The 20,450-nt window shown below is 37.1% G+C and overlaps 2 protein-coding genes across 2 annotated transcripts in view; one reads left to right on the forward strand and one right to left on the reverse strand.

The window, feature by feature from the left end:
* Nucleotides 1–20,450, forward strand: part of LOC306880073 (peptidyl-prolyl cis-trans isomerase FKBP3-like) — a 391,610-nt gene that overhangs the window by 334,948 nt on the left and 36,212 nt on the right. The window lies entirely within an intron of this gene.
* Nucleotides 4,514–15,964, reverse strand: LOC306879825 (bromo adjacent homology domain-containing 1 protein-like). The gene is made up of 7 exons (XM_079433025.1): nucleotides 15,859–15,964; nucleotides 13,334–14,539; nucleotides 11,002–11,324; nucleotides 10,123–10,282; nucleotides 9,368–9,447; nucleotides 5,852–5,943; nucleotides 4,514–5,425 (listed from the first exon to the last, which is right to left on the reverse strand). Exons 2-7 carry the CDS (start codon nucleotides 14,517–14,519, stop codon nucleotides 5,239–5,241), a joined length of 2,028 nt encoding a protein of 675 aa, XP_079289151.1. The 5' UTR covers nucleotides 14,520–14,539; nucleotides 15,859–15,964; the 3' UTR covers nucleotides 4,514–5,238.

Below are 20,450 nucleotides of genomic sequence, written 5' to 3' on the forward strand. Positions count from 1 at the left end.
CAGAGAAACAAGCAAGCCCAGGAGAGCTGCGTCTCAGCGATTACCAGTGTATCCGGGGATTTACCGTGTCTGTGGGGTATTTCATCACAGCAGTCTGAATGTGTCTGAACCTCGTCTGAATATTACTGAAGAGCTCGTTAAGACTTCATGATGCGATGATCATAATTTAACACAAATAATAATAATAGATCTACTGCACAATATTGCAACCGCACTTCAAAACATTGTTAAAATATGAGGACTTGAAATGTAGATATATGCTTATACTCCGCTTTAAATAATTTCTTTAAATACAATTACAAGTCTCCAAAGTATGATAAATACACTGTGCAAGGCTTCATAAGCTCGTTTAACCATGGCCTGGCGTTCCTCGTTAATTACCATATGTACATGTCATCAGTAACTCAGATCATAAATCAGAGAACATAACAGCAATTTAAATAGATTTGTTTTCTCAAAAATAGTCCTAAAAATATATAGCATATTCCAGATGTAGAAACAGGCTTAATAAAATATCTCCTTTTTGTTCAGAAGAAATTGAAAGACGAAGCGGTTGCCAAATGTAAAAAATATAATTTCAATTTGAATATTGAGACTTTTTTTTTTCTTTCTGTAATCAGCGGAGAGGAATGAGCTGCTGATTTTACACTTTAAACATCATAAAAATATAGAGACGCTAGAAAATCATCTAGTGGCCAACTGAACTAGTTAGAGTCATCATAACTAGTATCTCATAACTAGTAACTCACCCGCCGTCAAACCATGCAGCGAACGTGAAGCTTAAACTTTCTAGAACTCTTCACTGACAATAATACGTTTCTACTGATCTGAATTCATCAGAGGATCTTCTAGACTGTATTTCAGATTCAGAATCGCCTGTAATCCATATATTCTCAATCTAAACACATTTCTCTTAAGGTGCTACTAAAACAGGTGCATCTCTCATGAAGAGCAGGTGAAAAACTAGATTAAACACAATGCAACTAACCATATAATGGTGTCTAGATTAACAAAATGAAGAGTTATGAACTTTAAGAAGGAGGAGAAACTCAAAGCACATGTTTAGTTGTCGCTAGAGCATTTCATACTGTAATAAACTCAATATTTGTCCTTCATGAAAGTGATGTGATATACGGCCAAGTATGGTGATACTCGGAATTTGTGCTCTGCATTTAAGTGCACACACACACACACACACGCACACACACGCACACACACGCACACACACACGCGCACACACACACACACACACACACACACAGACACACACACTTTGTATTACGAGTCCAACTCTCTAACCATTAGGCCACAACTGCCCAAATCAGCTTCATTTTCTAAGTGAAAATCTAACCAAGACATTCCCAGAGTGAGAGTTTCTGGAATATCACTGAATCCAGTGCAGAGAGACGGGTTAATCTAGTTTTTTCATCTGTTCATCGCTCAGTCTCTCTGAGCAAAAATGTCTAGATCGGAATGTAATAGTGCAATTTCTCTAAGGGAAACTAGAAGCGTTGGTTCGTCAAATAAATATTAAAATATATTTGTGCATTCCAGAGGATCTGATTCTAAAGGTTAATTTCATACATATAAAACATAGATCTGCTTATTAATCACTCCGGCTGTTGGGATTCATTGATTAGTTGCTCGTGTTTAACTTGAATGTTTGGTGATTCTCACCGTCCTTTGGTTCGTTTGGTCAGATTTCAGAGAAAGAGGCAAAATTAATCATTTACAATAGTTACAAGACATAAGGCGAACATTTGAGCAGGAGCTTCAATCTGACGACTGATCATCAGAGCAGAATGAAGACGGTCAGCTGAGCATCACACAAACACCCAACAATCACAGGACAGGATACAAGAATACTGTGGAAGTCAATGGCTGCCGTCAAGTGTTTGTTTGCAGCATTCTTCAAAGTATCTTCTTTTGTGATTAAAGACAAACTCTTGAGAAACTCTTTAGACCCGTTCACACCAGAAACTGTAACGATAACTAGACGCTGAAAGAAAACTGGTGCAGGATTGAATTTGAAACGAATTTCAGTAATAAATTTGACAGGTAATTATAAAGAAACAGCAAGCGACACACGGAGTTAAATGTGACATTCAGAAGTAAAACGACTGTTTTCTTGTAAAACGTACTGCAACAATCTGTTCTGTTTATAACTTTGAAAAATCATTATAGAATTAAAAAATAATAATTATTCAGCGAACGTTACTGTTTTGTTTATTATAAGCGCGTGCTGCAGTTTTGCTGTCTGTCGCTTTAAATGCTCAAAACTCTTTAAAGTCTGATGGATTCTGATTAGAGCCCTGCATTTCGGCCCGGGCCCGACGGGCCCCGACTTATTTACGCCTTCCACGTCATAGTTCAGAGGCGCCCGGGCATCGGGCCTGTTTTGGGTTTCTCCTTATTTTATATTGTAGACGTCTATCGATTAGTGATGAATAAATCACTGCGCTGGTGGAAACAACAGGAGACCGTGCCGCCGTGACTGAGAGCAGCTCAATGGTGTTTAGTGTCCTGCAGCAGCAGCAGATGAAGAGTTCTGTGTTCAAATGCACACAACAGACTAAAGCTTGCTGCAAAACCCCAGCAAACATAACCATGAATGTGTCTGCGGGAAATAGTAAGGATATATTTGAATTATTTACTAATAAACTAATGTTTTCTGAGTCTGTGTCGCAAGGATGAAGCTGCTGATCCTGACTCTCCGTCTCCTCATTAGACGCGCCTTTAAAGAGAAATGCATCTTTATTGATTATGATTAAGATTATAATAAAAGATTTTCGTTAAGTGATAATTTAAAGCTTTCTATAGATATGTATCATGTCTGTGAGGCATGTATTCTCAGCTGAAGCTCCTGTTAAAGACGCAGAAAGCGCATCATGTTTGTTTTCTTTGTTTTATAAAAGGCTTTTGTTGGTATTGTGAGTGCACACAAATACAAGTAGACCCTCTACAGGTCCCAATGATGTATTACTCTTACCTTTATCAAACTATTTTAAGTTGGTAACACTTTAAAATACTGATCCTTTGTTAATGAATAAGTACAGGAACAAGTCACTAATGCACTATTAACATTGTAGTAACTAATATTACCTAACGAGAAACTATGATTAGTGATTTAGTAAGTAATAGCGCTCAGTTGAAACTGGTAGTTCACTATTAGCTAATCAATAACTACTATTTTTATATATATATCCTGGAGAAATACTAAGAACTACTGTATACAGGTTCATAATTAATGTGAATTATGCATAATGTATAATTAATTCTGAAATGAAGATGATGGTAACCCACTAGTAATGACTCAAGGATTATCTAATTATTTTAAAGGAACTACTAATTACTTGGATCAGCTTTTGAGATATATGTGAGGTTTTGGATAGTAATGACTCAAGTGTTATACATCCTTCTGAAGAAATGACTAATTACTTGGATCAGTATTCTAAAGTGAAGATCACGGTAACCCACTAATGATTTAAGAGTTACCAAATCTAGCTAAATTAATTACTAACCAAAACCTTACAAAAACCTTAATAGTTTACAATAACTTCAGTAATTACTAGAGAGTTATCACGATCTTCACTTCAGAATACTGATCCAAATAATTATTACTAGTGGGTTACCATGACCTTTACTTTAGAATTAATTATTCACTATGTATTATTCATATTAATTATGAACCTGTATGCAGTAGTTATTAGGGAGGTATGAAAAAATAATAGTTACTGATTAGCTATTAGAACTACCACATTCAGCTAAGCACTATTACTTACTAATTCATTCATCAGAGTTTCTTGTTAGTTACTAGTAGTTACTAGAGTGCTAATATTGCGTTACTCATGTGTTCTTGTGTAGTTATTCATTAATGATGGAACAGTATTCTAAAGTGTTACCTTTTAATGTGTTTCCACTGAAAGCAATGCAAGTGTTTGCTGGTGTCTCATGTCCTGCAGAGCAGCTTTAGCTTCACTCTCAGCACAAACTAGATATAGATGCATTATTATTATAGCGCAGGTTTAACGTTTAAACATTGTTATATACTTGAACTGTTTTAGTATATGTATAGATGTTATTTTAGGCCAGTCGTGATGATATGAGAAGGCTAAATTGATCAAACATAGGCTATGATCAGCTCATGCCGCTGGCCGCTTGGTCCTTACTTTAAAAACTAAAACGTATAGGCTATTTAACGAACAAAAATGCTCCAAACGTTTTTCTAAATTAACTTCATAAAAAAACAAAACGAAATATAATAATTTTGCCATTACACACAAAACTGAGCTATTTTAGTAGCCGAATCAGTAGTAAAAACTCTATTAGGAGAAGAGGATAAAGACGGGCTCGGGCCGGTAATTCTGATCAGCTGCCGGACGCGGGCCGGGCTAGAGCCTAAATCTGAGGTCCGTGCAGGGCTCTTATTCTGATTCTGAATGTTTTATTGTTTATCTTTTAGACCATATGTGACCCTGGAGCACAAAACCAGTCATAAGGGTCCATTTTTTTTAAATTGAGAGCTGAATAAATAATCTTTCCATTGATGTATGGTTTGTTAGGATAGCACAATATTTGTCTGAGATGCAACTATTAGAAAATCTGGAATCTGAGGGAGCAAAAAAATCTAAATATTGAGAAAATCTCCTTTAAAGTTGTTCAAATGAAGTTCTTAGCAATGCATATTACTAATCAAAAATGAAGTTTTGATATATTTATGGTAAGAAATGTACTAAATATCTTGATGGAACATGATCTTAATATCCTAATGATTTTTGTCATAAAAGAGAAATGTATAATTTTGATCCATACAATGTATTGTTGGCTATTGCTACAGATATACCTGTGTTACTCATGACTGCTTCTGTGCTCCAGGGTCACATATAGTTCATCTGTGTTATCATAGTTGTGGTTGGAACTCAATATTTTGGAACTCAATATGTTCATAAAATTACAGCGATTATAGTTATCATTATATTGTCATTAGTGTGAACGGACCTTTAATCTGGATCTCCTGGTCTGGATCTGTGGCCTAGTCTTGGTCTGCATTAAACCAGTGGAGATATTTTATGAAAGCATTCTGGATCCTTCAGAGATTCTCCCATCATCCCTCAGCAGTGTGACAGTCCAGTGTACATGACAAAGAATGGAACGCAGCCAGCAAACCTTCCGCGAGCTGCTGAACAGAGTGAGGAGAAGGAGAACTGAAGAAGACTCCATCATCGGCGTGTAACAGCTTCACTGCAGGTTCTTGAGGATGCGTCCGAAGCGGAAGTCGTAGACGTGTCGGCACAGATACACCAGTCGTGGATCCACGCCGTCGGGAACCAGGCGGTGGGCGGGGCTAGTGCTGTCAGAGGGGCGGGGCATCAGCGGGGGGTGGTCAGACACACCCTCCGAGCGCCGCTTCACCAAGGCACAAAATCTGCAACATCACATGCCATGGTCAAGCCAAGTCACCTTCATTTACACTGCTGTGTGGGATCAGTAAGAGTTTTGACATTTTTAAGGGAGTCTCTTCTGCTCATCAAGGCTGTATTTATTCGATCTTTTTCTGAGTATGGGTCACCATGCAGTATGTCACTTCACTCACTTTTGCATCTGAACTCTTCAAATGTTCTTTGCTTGTTTTCTGTAGCTGCTTTTTGAATAACTGAGGAATAATTAGTAACTTACAATGTTTGTATAAAATTGATATCATGTTAAATACAAATTCAGTCATATTAAATACATTAGGCTGCTTTTACACTGGAGCTGGTTCAGTTTCTGGCAATGAGACTAAGTAAATAATGAGCAGGATAATATGGTGTATCAGTGATCTCATAGACAGGATGATATGTACAGTCCTCACCTACAGTACTGTGCTAGCGGCAGGACATAGCATCGGTCCTCGATGCAGGCCACGCTGTTCTCATCCTGATGACGCGAGGCGAAGATCTCGTTCTGAAACAGACACAGTAACTTATTTATTCAGATGATGTATAAATCTCACTTTTAAAAAAATTGACCCTTATGACTGGTTTGGTGCTCCAGAGTCACATATACGTTTTCAAATAATTAACTCATTCCTGTGTTTGTGATGTATTGAGTGACCGCTCTGGTGTTGAGAGAAATCAGGAGTAAGTGCAGAGCGTTGTGTGTGAACATGATCTTACTGTAGTTCTAGACTAAATATCATCATGATCTTACTGTAGTTCTAGACTAAATATCTACATGATCTTACTGTAGTTCTAGACTAAATATCTACATGATCTTACTGTAGTTCTAGACTAAATATCTACATGATCTTACTGTAGTTCTAGACTAAATATCTACATGATCTTACTGTAGTTCTAGACTAAATATCAACATGATCTTACTGTAGTTCTAGACTAAATATCAACATGATCTTACTGTAGTTCTAGACTAAATATCAACATGATCTTACTGTAGTTCTAGACTAAATATCTACATGATCTTACTGTAGTTCTAGACTAAATATCTACATGATCTTACTGTAGTTCTAGACTAAATATCTACATGATCTTACTGTAGTTCTAGACTAAATATCTACATGATCTTACTGTAGTTCTAGACTAAATATCTACATGATCTTACTGTAGTTCTAGACTAAATATCAACATGATCTTACTGTAGTTCTAGACTAAATATCTACATGATCTTACTGTAGTTCTAGACTAAATATCTACATGATCTTACTGTAGTTCTAGACTAAATATCTACATGATCTTACTGTAGTTCTAGACTAAATATCTACATGATCTTACTGTAGTTCTAGACTAAATATCTACATGATCTTACTGTAGTTCTAGACTAAATATCTACATGATCTTACTGTAGTTCTAGACTAAATATCTACATGATCTTACTGTAGTTCTAGACTAAATATCAACATGATCTTACTGTAGTTCTAGACTAAATATCTACATGATCTTACTGTAGTTCTAGACTAAATATCTACATGATCTTACTGTAGTTCTAGACTAAATATCTACATGATCTTACTGTAGTTCTAGACTAAATATCTACATGATCTTACTGTAGTTCTAGACTAAATATCTACATGATCTTACTGTAGTTCTAGACTAAATATCTACATGATCTTACTGTAGTTCCAGACTAAATATCAACATGATATTACTGTAGTTCTAGACTAAATATCTACATGATCTTACTGTAGTTCTAGACTAAATATCTACATGATCTTACTGTAGTTCTAGACTAAATATCTACATGATCTTACTGTAGTTCTAGACTAAATATCTACATGATCTTACTGTAGTTCTAGACTAAATATCTACATGATCTTACTGTAGTTCTAGACTAAATATCTACATGATCTTACTGTAGTTCTAGACTAAATATCAACATGATCTTACTGTAGTTCTAGACTAAATATCAACATGATCTTACTGTAGTTCTAGACTAAATATCTACATGATCTTACTGTAGTTCTAGACTAAATATCTACATGATCTTACTGTAGTTCTAGACTAAATATCTACATGATCTTACTGTAGTTCCAGACTAAATATCAACATGATATTACTGTAGTTCCAGACTAAATATCTACATGATCTTACTGTAGTTCTAGACTAAATATCTACATGATCTTACTGTAGTTCTAGACTAAATATCAACATGATCTTACTGTAGTTCTAGACTAAATATCTACATGATCTTACTGTAGTTCTAGACTAAATATCTACATGATCTTACTGTAGTTCTAGACTAAATATCTACATGATCTTACTGTAGTTCTAGACTAAATATCAACATGATCTTACTGTAGTTCTAGACTAAATATCTACATGATCTTACTGTAGTTCTAGACTAAATATCTACATGATCTTACTGTAGTTCTAGACTAAATATCTACATGATCTTACTGTAGTTCTAGACTAAATATCTACATGATCTTACTGTAGTTCTAGACTAAATATCAACATGATCTTACTGTAGTTCTAGACTAAATATCAACATGATCTTACTGTAGTTCTAGACTAAATATCTACATGATCTTACTGTAGTTCTAGACTAAATATCTACATGATCTTACTGTAGTTCTAGACTAAATATCTACATGATCTTACTGTAGTTCTAGACTAAATATCTACATGATCTTACTGTAGTTCCAGACTAAATATCAACATGATATTACTGTAGTTCTAGACTAAATATCTACATGATCTTACTGTAGTTCTAGACTAAATATCTACATGATCTTACTGTAGTTCTAGACTAAATATCAACATGATCTTACTGTAGTTCTAGACTAAATATCTACATGATCTTACTGTAGTTCTAGACTAAATATCAACATGATCTTACTGTAGTTCTAGACTAAATATCAACATGATCTTACTGTAGTTCTAGACTAAATATCAACATGATCTTACTGTAGTTCTAGACTAAATATCTACATGATCTTACTGTAGTTCTAGACTAAATATCTACATGATCTTACTGTAGTTCTAGACTAAATATCAACATGATCTTACTGTAGTTCTAGACTAAATATCATCATGATCTTACTGTAGTTCTAGACTAAATATCAACATGATCTTACTGTAGTTCTAGACTAAATATCATCATGATCTTACTGTAGTTCTAGACTAAATATCAACATGATCTCACTGTAGTTCTAGACTAAATATCAACATGATCTTACTGTAGTTCTAGACTAAATATCAACATGATCTTACTGTAGTTCTAGACTAAATATCAACATGATCTTACTGTAGTTCTAGACTAAATGCATTTACTCATCTCACCTGCACTAAAACACATTCAGTGTTCCTCAAAATGAATAAAAACAGTCAAATACAAACTCAGAATATTATACAAACCTGCAATAATTAAATATGTTAAATAAGACAAATATCATTTATGTATTTAATCCTATTTTAGCATGTCTTTCCTGCTGATTCAACCAAACTAATAAGCAAAAATGACTTTAGATTTGCATTTCCTTCAGCCTGAGACCCATTCATTGCACCTTTGATGTGAAACGGCTTTTACATTTGCCAAACATAGAAATTTGTATAATAAAAACAAACAGGCAAACACAGGCCAGATGAGAAAACGTAACACAAAAGTATCAATGCATTACTATCCATAAAAAGCAACTAAGTAATGCAATTGGTTACTTTTTAAAGAGTAATGCAATATTGAAATGCGTTACATTTAAAAGTAACTCTCTCATCTATCACTAACCCTGTGCATGAGCAGCAGTAATAACAATTATTATTTTTATTATTAATTAATATTAAATTATTTTGTTGGTTTTGATTGCTTCTATTGTCATCATTTGCAAGTCACTTTGGATAGAAGCATCTGCTAAATGACTAAATGTAAATGTAATCACCTCGCAGTGCATGCTGGGATCTCTGCCGCCCTGCGTGTGCTCAGGACGATAGTACCAGAACAAACTCATCATCATCTCTCCTGAAACAACACAGATCAGATCACACAACTGAGGATCTCATTCATTCACATTAAACACAAACATGTCACCCCCACAAAAAAACAACACTTTGTGTCATAAGATTCATGCAAAGGATGCTGGGAACTGCACAAATTCGCTGTCTAGTTTCTGTATGTGAGTATGTGTGTAATGAATTCAGTTGAATAGCTGTTAAATTTAAGAACAATTAGATAAAACCAGTTTAGCTCGACCAATCACCAAACAATGCTTCATTTAGTTCAGTCTGTGGTGGAAAAACATCACATTAGCAATTAAAGAAAAAACACTGAAGCAAAATATGCTCCGGTCAAAGAGTCTGAATCATTTTTGATCTGCTAGTCCACTCTATGAAGAATATTTAGGTATAATATGTCACAGTTTACTTTATTCTGCTCTCCTCACTTACAGAAATGAACTATAGTGTCCTGCACCCAAAAATATCAAAAATTTAATTATTTTTGGTTTGACTGTACGTATCGTCATCACATGAACAAACTGGTGAATCGCTTTTGAACCAGTTCTTTGAAACCAGAACCAGTTTGCAGAAAAGTATCAGACTTCACATCATTAGTTTTAAAGACGCCTGGCAGAGTTCAGTTTTTATTCCCTGCACATGATTTGCGAGGTAATAAATGATGATTCTTCATCTTTGTCACCTGTTATGGGGTCTTCCCACAGAGCAGAGATCTTGGCCACGAACGGCAGGGATTTCTTGCGGGGTCCGGACCGTAAGAGGACTGTGTCTCGCACTCGGATCACCTCTCCGTCCCGCTCCACTCCTTCATAACACTGACGAAGAACCGTCTCGTCATCGCCCTGCAAAACCACATCCATTACAGCTCAAACTGACACTACATACACTTTAGATTTGAGATTTAGATTTAACTTTATATTCATTGTGCAGAGTACAAGTACAGAGCCGATGAAATGCAGGTAGCATCTAACCAGAAGTGCACATAAAGTATATAAAGAAATATAAAATGTGTGTATATACATTAAGCTTTATGACATATAGTGCAAGTTATGAGGTAGAAGGGCAGAGACCAGCTAACTGCTAATGACTGTAAATATAACATAAGGTGCAAAGGAAGAATAAACAGAAGGTGCATTATACAGTGAGGTATGTAAACAGCATAAATATGTGACCCTGCAGCACAGAAGCAGTCATGAGTAGCACAGGTATATCTGTAGCAATAGCCAACCATTGTATGGATCAAAATTATACATTTCTCTTTTATGACAAAAATCATTAGGATATTAAGATCATGTTCCATGAAGATATTTTGTAAATTTCTTACTGTAAATATATCAAAACTTATTTTTTGATTAGTAATATGCATTGCTAAGAACTTCATTTGAACAACTTTAAAGGAGATTTTCTCAATATTTAGATTTTTTTGCTCCCTCAGATTCCAGATTTTCTAATAGTTGTATCTCAGACAAATATTGTCCTATCATAACAAACCATACATCAATGGAAAGATTATTTATTCAGCTTTCAATAAAATGACTGGTCCAGTCCTTCAATCACTCACCGCTATAAACACCTCCTTCTCGGTGGGGACTCCGACTGGACGCCATCCGTTCGTGGCCTGCCTCCGGCTCTTCTTCTTCTGATGTTTGGCACTTGCTGTGGGTTGTTTCTGGGATGATCTGCTGTGGCCCGTAGTGAGCGAGCCGTTGGATGGCTTGGTGTTTTGGGGGCACTCTTTGCCCATCTTCAGCCTGACCTCTGCCTGCCTGTGGTCAGACAGAAGATGCGGGATGACCGGAGAGGCCGGGGTCACTCGGGGCATGCTGGGACATCCAGAGAGTGGCAGGGCCGGGGCAACGAGGAGCGTGCGACTGTGCTCATCTTCTAAAACAGCACAATCAAACACACTGTCATGAGTACTAGGGGTGTAACGCTACATAAAAACACAGAAAACTCAAGTTTTGGTACAAAAAAAAATTAAAAAGCTTTTTTTATTAAATGGTGGTTTACTGAAACTATGGCTTTGTCTTTAAATAAAAAGTCTAGCTGCAGTTTATGGTGTTGTTGAAATGCTTCCATTTTTTAATGCAAAATAATGCACATTATAGTTAGAATTGCAATAAAAAGACTCACTTGCTGTCAGGATGAACCTTCATGAAAAATGTCAACTTGCATTAATTTCTAACATTTAAAGATAAGGATAAAACCATAAAATGCAAGTGATGCGCTGAGCAAAACATGTCTTAATCAGTGTTGGGGAAAGTTACTTTTAAAAGTAATGCACTACAGTATTGTTACTCCCTAAAAAAGTAACTAATTATGTTACTTAGTAACTTTTATGGAAAGTACTGTGTTACGTTACTTTTGAGTTACTTTTTAAATCTGGGCAGGGCTTGCTTGTTTGTTTTTAATATAAAAAGTTCTTCTTTTATAAATGTAAATTCACATCCGTACAGTACAGGGTGAAGCAAATAGCTTCTTTTTTATTAAACAGTGGTTTACTGAATAAAGCATGGCTCTGTCTTTAAATAAAATGTATATCAGCTGCAGTTTATGGTGCTGTTGAGGGAAGAGATTTGAAGTGATTCCATTTTTTAATGCAAAATAATGCACATTTTAGACTCATTTGCTTTCAGGATGAACCTTCATGCAAAATGGAAACTTGCATGAATTTCTATTTAAAGATAAGGATAAAACCATCAAGTTATGCGCTGAGGAAAACATGTCTCAAATGCATTAAACAGCACATGCATCTGACAGGAGTTTTATGAGTTTTGGGGTGTTAATTACCATCAATACAGACGCTGCGTCCCTCAACTCGGAAACTCAAGGCTTAAAAGAAAGTTCAGTTTCTGAATCGTAATTACGACTTTATTTTGGCGTTCATGTGCGTTCAAGTTATAAATACGATCTTTGCGAACAAGTGCACCATTAGTTTAAAACAGTTAATAAAAAGCATGTCTTATGTTTAGCACAATTTGGATGGTGCAATTTTCCAGAATTTTATAAAAAGATGCTACACTGCTAGTGATTACTCACACACGTGTACATGCTGCTGCAGCATTACTTTCTATAAGAAGTAACTAAAGTAATGCAATTACTTCAGTGTTGGGGAGTAACTAGTTACATGTAGCGCAATTATGTCATTTAATTACAAAATAAATGTAATCGTAATCTGTTACAGTTAATGCGTATTTAAATTATACTTATGAAAATGTTAATGATTATAAAGAGGGTAACATCTGAATATTTTCACACACAAACAGATTTGATTGATTTCTTTCATAAATGTCATTGACTGCTTTAAAATATGAGACAGCAATGTTTCAGGAGTTTAGGACACAGAACTGTTTTATTTCCTGTTTGGGTTTATGTTTATGCTTTATTTTTTAAGATAACGGTGTTTTTCAAGGCATTGTTAGATGCCAGTGTTTCTGTCATAACTACACAAAGATTTGATTTCAGAAACAGTATCATAGATATTAAACTATTTCTTATGATTTTAAATCTGTATTAACCTCAGAACGATCTGAAAGTAATAAGAGGAGCTAAAGTCTGGTTTTGTGGCGGCTGTGTTTTAAAATGAAACTATTACAATCTTAATTAAAGTGATGAAGTATTCTGAGAAGTCTGACAGTAATCAGTGTTGAGTTCTGTAAGCTTATTCCTGCTGCTTTACATGCTTCAAAATTATTACCAGTTCAAAACATTTGAAATAGTTACACTACTCATTATACTTTAGATAGAGTAGCTTGTAATCTGTAACCTGCTACATTTCCCAAGCAAGCTTCCCATCACTGTGTGTAATCAGCAGCAGAAATCCCTCAAGCGTGTCTCGTAGTAATACTCTGGTGATATCGTGTAACAGCACACCACAGACCCGTCATCATCACCTGTTTTAATGGGCCGGCTGCAGCTGGAGAAGGAGCAGGTCCGGCCGGCGCTGAAGGCGAATCCTCCGACCCGACAGGCCTCGTGGCAGCAGAAGGCCGGGTGTGGGATCCGGCTCAGACTCGCCGGCCCGGGGCGAGCGATGTGGACGTAGTAGCTGGAGCAGCAGGGATCGGCGCACAGAACCAGGCACTCGTGCTTGACCCGGTGCTCCTCGCCCAGGAAGAGCGCCACATACTCCGGCGCACAACAGAAACACGGACCCAGCTCCGCTTCCACCGGCTCCTCCTTCACCAGACGGTATCCCAGCATGCTCTGGTATCCGGGTTTACTCAAGCGGTGGCTCTCCGGAGTCCGTTTGGACTCCAAGCTCCTGTTTTTGCACACTTCGCAGGCTCCGTCTGGTTCCGGCTGCGTCCAGTTGTGTTTCTTGGACTTCTGCGGCGGTTTGGCTTTGACCGTCTTGCTCTCAGGTTTGATCCTGTGCTTGTTTGCGGTTGAGCTGGTGAGCTTTAGCAGCGCGGCGGCGTTGAGTCCAGCTAAGCGTCGCGGAGCGGGAGCATACAAACTCGCTCCGTCTCCATCCGTCTTGGGGTTTTGGAACGTCTCGGTCTTTCTGGCTCTTTTGGAGCAGGTTTGCTCTGATCCGTCGGCTTGTTTCTTGGTGTGTTTGGCACTTGGCGAGCCGTTGGGTTTCTCGAGCAGAAGGCTGTTGAGCGCCTCGGCGTTGAGCGAGGCTAGTCTACGTTTGCGTGGCTCCTGAGCTGAAGGTTTATCGAAGGGTTCGGGCCGTTTCTCCCTGGTTTTCTCTGCTTTCTTGTGAGATTTTGGTGTCTTTTTGTTGGGATCCACTTCACTCGTCTTGGTCTCGTTATCTAGGCGAGTGAGCAGAACGTGACAACTCAAGGCCTCGCGTCTTCCTCGTAACGGGTAGAGCTTCCGATGGCGCTCGCTCGTAGCTTTGGACTTTGCTTTCTTAGTCTTTCTTTCATCCATTTTCATTGAACGCTTTGCCAAACATTGACTCTCCTTGACTTTCTTCGCCATGTCTTTCTTGGCCTTGCCTTCTCGCAGTGAATGCGCAGGCCAGGCTCCGCCCACTGTTTCACCATGTGACCAGCCCTCTACGTGGCCCCGCCCCTCGCCGTGATACTGGCCAATGGAAGTGTTTTTCCGAGCATGGGTCATCACATGCTTCCTGAGAAGAGCTGCGGGATGGAGAGGATCTCAGGTTATTATTACAACACTCATGAACAAGACACAAATCACTGCTTTTAGTAAGAACTGGGTTTCTGCAGACCCCTCAAGCTCTTCCACTCCGACTCAATCAATCATTGCTTTTTGAACCTTGAATCATAAACTCATTTAATATTTGATCAGTTTCTCAGAAAACAAGACTTCACATCTTCATTTTGCATCTCCAGTAAATGTATGTTGATTTATGGATGTTTGTACTGGAAAGCAAGGCAGCAATACTGAAAATACCTTCTGATATGACCTGAACGCAGCAGTAGAGCACAGGTCATGACCTGTACTGATGTGTTGTTGATAGCTTCTATAGCTTGAGCACTGAGCTCCTGAGACTCTTCAAAACATCACGTTGTGCACCGTCTGTGTTTCTAATAGATGAATAATCACAGATGCTAATTTGGAAGCAAATACTCGTATACTACTCTCACTATTAAAGCTCAGAATTCAGCAAGAATATGAATCTGAATCCATGAAAGAACAATCCTGCATCCTTGAGCAACCGATCTGTGTCCCTGCAGCACAAAAGCAGTCATGAGTAACATATCTCATATATTTCTCTTTTATGACAAAAATCATTAGGATATTAAGATCATGTTCCATGAAGATATTTAGTAAATTTCCTCCCGTAAATATATCAAAACTTCATTTTTGATTAGTAATATGCATTGCTAAGAACTTCATTTGAACAACTTTAAAGGAGATTTTCTCAATATTTAGATTTTTTTGCTCCCTCAGATTCCAGATTTTCTAATAGTTGTATCTCAGACAAATATTGTCCTATCATAACAAACCATACATCAATGGAGAGATGATTTAGATGAAGTTTACAGATGATATGATAATCTCAATTATGATAAATTGATCCTCATGACTGGTTTGGTGCTCCAGGGTTCTTTACCTGAACTGCAGAAACAATTGAGTGTAATTAGTACCGTTTTAAAACAAACGGTGATCAGCGAACACACGGCGTTAATCGTGACGTCACGCACGGAGGGGATTTAAAGTTCGACGCCGTGAGTTACCGTTACGCTCGTGACGTCACGCCGCTTATTAGTTCGTGACGTGGTCGCGGTGTTTGTTGTTTATTAGAACGCGAGAGGCCTGACGCCCTCCTTCAGCAGCAGCAGCAGCGTCGGTGGCGTTAAAACACGAGCTCTGCTGCGCGCTACCGAGTTATGGCTCTGACGCAGTTAAAGCGCCCTGGATTAGCGTGCGCAGATCGAGCGCGTTCCCGGAGCGCGCGAGTAAACGCGTGTTTATGTGCGCGAACACTCACCAGTTCAACGCGCGGTGAAGCGTCGCGGTCTCGCGACTGTTTGCTCGTCTAATGCTGCTGTTTCTCTTCCTGCTTCTGCGCTGAACTTCATGCGAACCAATAACACACACACATGCTGGTCCTCCTCATCCAATCAGCACACCACGCTCATCGGCATTACAATATGCATCATACTCGGCGTCAAAATATCTATAATATGCAGCTGAGCACGCGTTATAACGCACGCACGCTTTGGGGCTCCGGCGATAAAACATCTGCGACATGCAACAGAGAGAGAGAGAGTTTGAACACCTGAAACACACCTAAAGACCATTGCTCTGTGTTTCTAAAGCAATCTGCACTTATAAACGACTGAATATCATTGCATTAGATAACAAAAATATACAAGCTGATCATGTAATTTATGACATATATGCACTATATCAAAGATGATATTGCCATATACAGTGCCCTCCACTAATACTGGCACGCTTGGTAAATAACTTAGGCGGCTGAGAAAATAAATCTGCATCTTTTCATCTTTCACTCAAATAAATTCACAAAAATTCTAACCTATCATTGAAGTAAAACAACTGAAAGTTCAGAGAAAGTGTCATGATGAAATAAATGTTTTTCTCCAAAGAAAATATCTCTGAAGTTTATTCCAATTCATATTTACAGTTTGCAGGGTGATTATGAACATGACATTGTCCGGCCGGGACTTCTGTTCCACAGGATTATAAATATGAGGAACACAGAGACCAAAATCCCCATTTCCACCATCAGGGGAATAACTACAGTTTTTCATGATTGCTTACACAATAAAATAAAAAATAACACACAATTAGTGAAACCTGACACTCAAGGAGCAAAACTTCAGCCCAGATCTGCACAACTAAGCACATTCCCAGCCTCACACTTTCTGCAAAACACTACACACACTGTTTTAAAACTAAACACACTTCTCAACATTAGACACAGTGTGTACAGCTGCCTTCCAAAGATGTGCTACACATATATATGGGTTAGAAATATGAAATTGTTCTAACAGGTTTCATAGACATTATGTTTTTATGTAATATGACAATATATTTCATATAGGTACATGTATGAATTACACAGTACTGCATGAATACTGCTGGCTTTTGGCAAATATCTAATATAAAGCAGCTTTGAAGAAAAGCATCAAGTGTGTGACTTCGGGACAGTTGTTGGGTGTTTTCTGTCTCACCTGCATCTCATCTCTGGGTTCTTCTGCTCTCAGTCCCTGCTTCAGTGGAAATCTGAGGGATTTTAGAAGAACAGCAAACGTTCTCAGAACGTTCTCTCAAAGTTATGAACAAACGCTCTTCCAAAAACATCACTTGAATGCTTGTTTAAAGTTATCTTATCTTTAATAATCTTTAAAAATGCTACTTTTACGTTGTTCTTTTTTCTGAAATGTTTGAGTTGGACGTTCAACTAACGTTTTTTAAATGTTATTTCAGAACATTCAGAGAACATTCAAAAGCAACGTTCCCATAATGTTTCCCAAAATTATAAAATGGAATGTTTCCTTAACATTCATATAGCTAAGAAAATGTTTCTAAAACCTTTAAAAACTAAATGTTTTTGTAACCTCATATAACGTGCATATGCTACGCATCTACCCCACAACCCTAATCCTACCCACTGCGTAGCATATAGTCCATCTTTGCGTATCAATACCATGAGTTTCTGTTTTTATTTGGCGTACTGTTTATATGCTCTTTCATGAGATCGGGTTGCTTTGACAGAATGGATGTTTTTATAAAGACAACCTGAACCCTATACAGTAACCCTATACAGAAGACTGAAGATAAAGCAGCCGGAGGAAGCCTGCTTGTGAAACTGGCTCAGATGATGAAGATGTGTTGTATGTTTTAAGATACAACTGTTTTAAGGTCACACTGCAACCACAGCAGTCGCTCACATCTCCAGATATGACTGGAAGAACACAGAAAATCAATGCTCTCACTTTCACTTTCAATCAGAGAGCAGATCTGCACTAAAGACTGAGACACTGTGGGCACCAACTCAAAGACATGTTTACATACGGCCAACAATAAAGCTTTAGAACAGACAGAAGCGACTCCAAATCAAAGGCTCTGAGCAGTGTTTAGTGCTCAAACTGAGAAACAATGAAAGATGGAGAACCTTTGGATTAATTTATTAATTCATGTGAAATATTTTATCCATCAGAAGTATTTGGACATTTGAGTCACTCTTCAAAACACCTGAATCTCTGAATCAAACACTCTTACAATCCGTTTCAAAAGGGCGTTTTGCAGCGATGCTTTAGCAGAAGCATGTCTGATTCCCAAAGAAATGCTTTCAGTTAGGGCTGGGCGATAAAACAATACGATAATTATCACAATATCATTTTCCGTGATCAAACGACAACAAGAGTTCAATAAATGTTGGTTATAATGCTTATGCGCCCAAAGCGGAAGGAAACAGCACTAGTCATTTCAATTAATTTTCACCTTATAAAAATGAGGTTGCTACAATTTTGAACAGTTGTTACTGATTTTGATCAATAACATGAACTTTAGATCTGCATCCTAACTCAAGCTACTATCAAATGTGCATTCCTAAGAGAGAGAAAAGTGATATTATTATTAATATGATCAGGCAACACAACCCTGTTTCTTGATTTGAAACACAATCACTCATTAGAACATGCAGAAACTAAGACATTATTTTTCTATTAAGATATTTATTTTGTTAAGGAAAATTAAGCAAAAATCTGGCTTCAAATTTAAGATTAAGATTTGGCATTTATCGTGATTATCGATATCGACTGAAATGAAAAAAATGATTGTGATAATGTTTTTGGCCATATCTACTGTAAAAAGTGATAAGTTGACTTAACTTAAAAAAATGGAGGAAACCCGTTGCCTTAAAATGATCAAGTAAATAATAATTAAAGAAATGAAGATGAATTGTCAGGTTCACTTAATTGTTAAAGATTATCCAAGAAACCATCAATGCCAACGAAGAAGCTTTCTGAAGATTTCTGCCACCATTCTTCATTCATCATGAGTTTAATACTATAACTCATGCACAGAAATGGTTTTTGACCAATCTACAGCGAAACCAAGAATAATCACAGCCCTGAAGAGATGCAAAACTGGTTTGGTTGAATGCTCTGTCGACATCTGGAAAATAGTCAAGCTTTTGCACGGCTTTTGTTTGTGGACTTCTCATCTGTATTTACATTTTATTGCAACCTATTATTTTAGGGCAAAAACATCTTATTCAGTTCAGTTTTTATGGATTATGAACTTTTTAACAGATAGGAAACAAATGGGACACAATACATATTTCTATAGGTTCACCACAAGGCTGTGTACTTTCTCCTTTTTATATTATGATTGTCAGAGTTAACACAACAATAGTTATCTGGTCAATTATGCAGATGATACTGTGAATGAATTATTCTTCAGTCAAGGCTTTGAAATATGAGAGTGATTATACAGCTCCTTACGAGTCCTGAGAATACATCACAACACCAAACACTTCATTATCCCTGACAGAAATCAGTTATCATATATCTATCATCATTCCACAATCATCAGGTGAGCTACAGAGAAAATTATATTGCTCAATAATTCATACTCATGCAATGTGACAATCTTAAACTGTAAAAAATGAACATGAATGCATCATAAACAAACATGAATTAACAATGAACAATCACTCAAAAAAAGGATTTTTCAGTTTTGTTCACTTTACCTGAACAATACATGCGTTATGATACAATATTATTGCAGTATTAATTATATTGCAACACATTACCCGTTTTTGGAAATAGACTCATTTCCAAATGTTTTTGAACACAATGTAACTACAGAAGAGTGAAGCTTTAAAATGATTGAAACGATTTGGTAATTTAAGCGCAAGATGCTACTGGACTAATACGATTCAGTGATCTGTGCTAAGCTAAACTAAAAGTGCCTCCTCCAGACCCAGAGATTAGCTGAACAGATTCAAAAATGGTCAAATGCATGGTTTTCTCTATGGGAGTTGTAAAATGAGTCTATTTCCCAAAACGGGTAATGTATTGCAATATAATTAATACTGCAATAATATTGTATCATAACGCATGTATTGTGATTATTAACGCTGATGATGCACACGCCTTGTTGACACTAATGTATTTGACAGAATGCCAGCTTTAATGCCTGAAAGAGATCGCCGTGTTATCAACTGAATTAAACGGCAAACAGGTATGTGTCCATCTATTTGCATTGGTGTTATTAAAAACAATATTAGCCAACTGCTTTATTATGTAGGTTTATACTAATGCATTTATAACAGAATGCACAATTTTTTATGCCTGAAAGAGATCACCACGCCAACAGCTCAATCAAACAGGAAACACGCTCCAGGTCTTCTGAGGATCTTTGCCAAGAGAGGTGGAGCTCAGGGACACAGGATAAGGAAACTTCTTGTGGTGTGATAACTGCGAAAATTGTTTTTCTAGATAAATTAATCATTTGTTTCTCACTTATGATTTGTGTGACTTGAAAATGTATTAGTTGATTGGTACATGTTGCTAATTTTCTTTATTTTCCCTAGTGTGCCTGCAT

This window comes from Barbus barbus (genome assembly GCF_936440315.1).
Source record: "Barbus barbus genome assembly, chromosome: 14".
Taxonomy (NCBI): domain Eukaryota; kingdom Metazoa; phylum Chordata; class Actinopteri; order Cypriniformes; family Cyprinidae; genus Barbus; species Barbus barbus.

Excerpts from the sequence above, each read along its gene's own strand:
- LOC306879825 (XM_079433025.1), bottom strand. The coding sequence starts at position 14,519 with ATGACCCATGCTCGGAAAAACACTTCCATTGGCCAGTATCACGGCGAG. Across the intron at positions 10,283-11,001 it reads AGAAGGAGGTGTTTATAGCG|GGCGATGACGAGACGGTTCT; the intron begins GTGAGTGATTGA and ends GTGGTTTTGCAG. Across the intron at positions 9,448-10,122 it reads GTGGGAAGACCCCATAACAG|GAGAGATGATGATGAGTTTG; the intron begins GTGACAAAGATG and ends GTGTTGTTTCAG.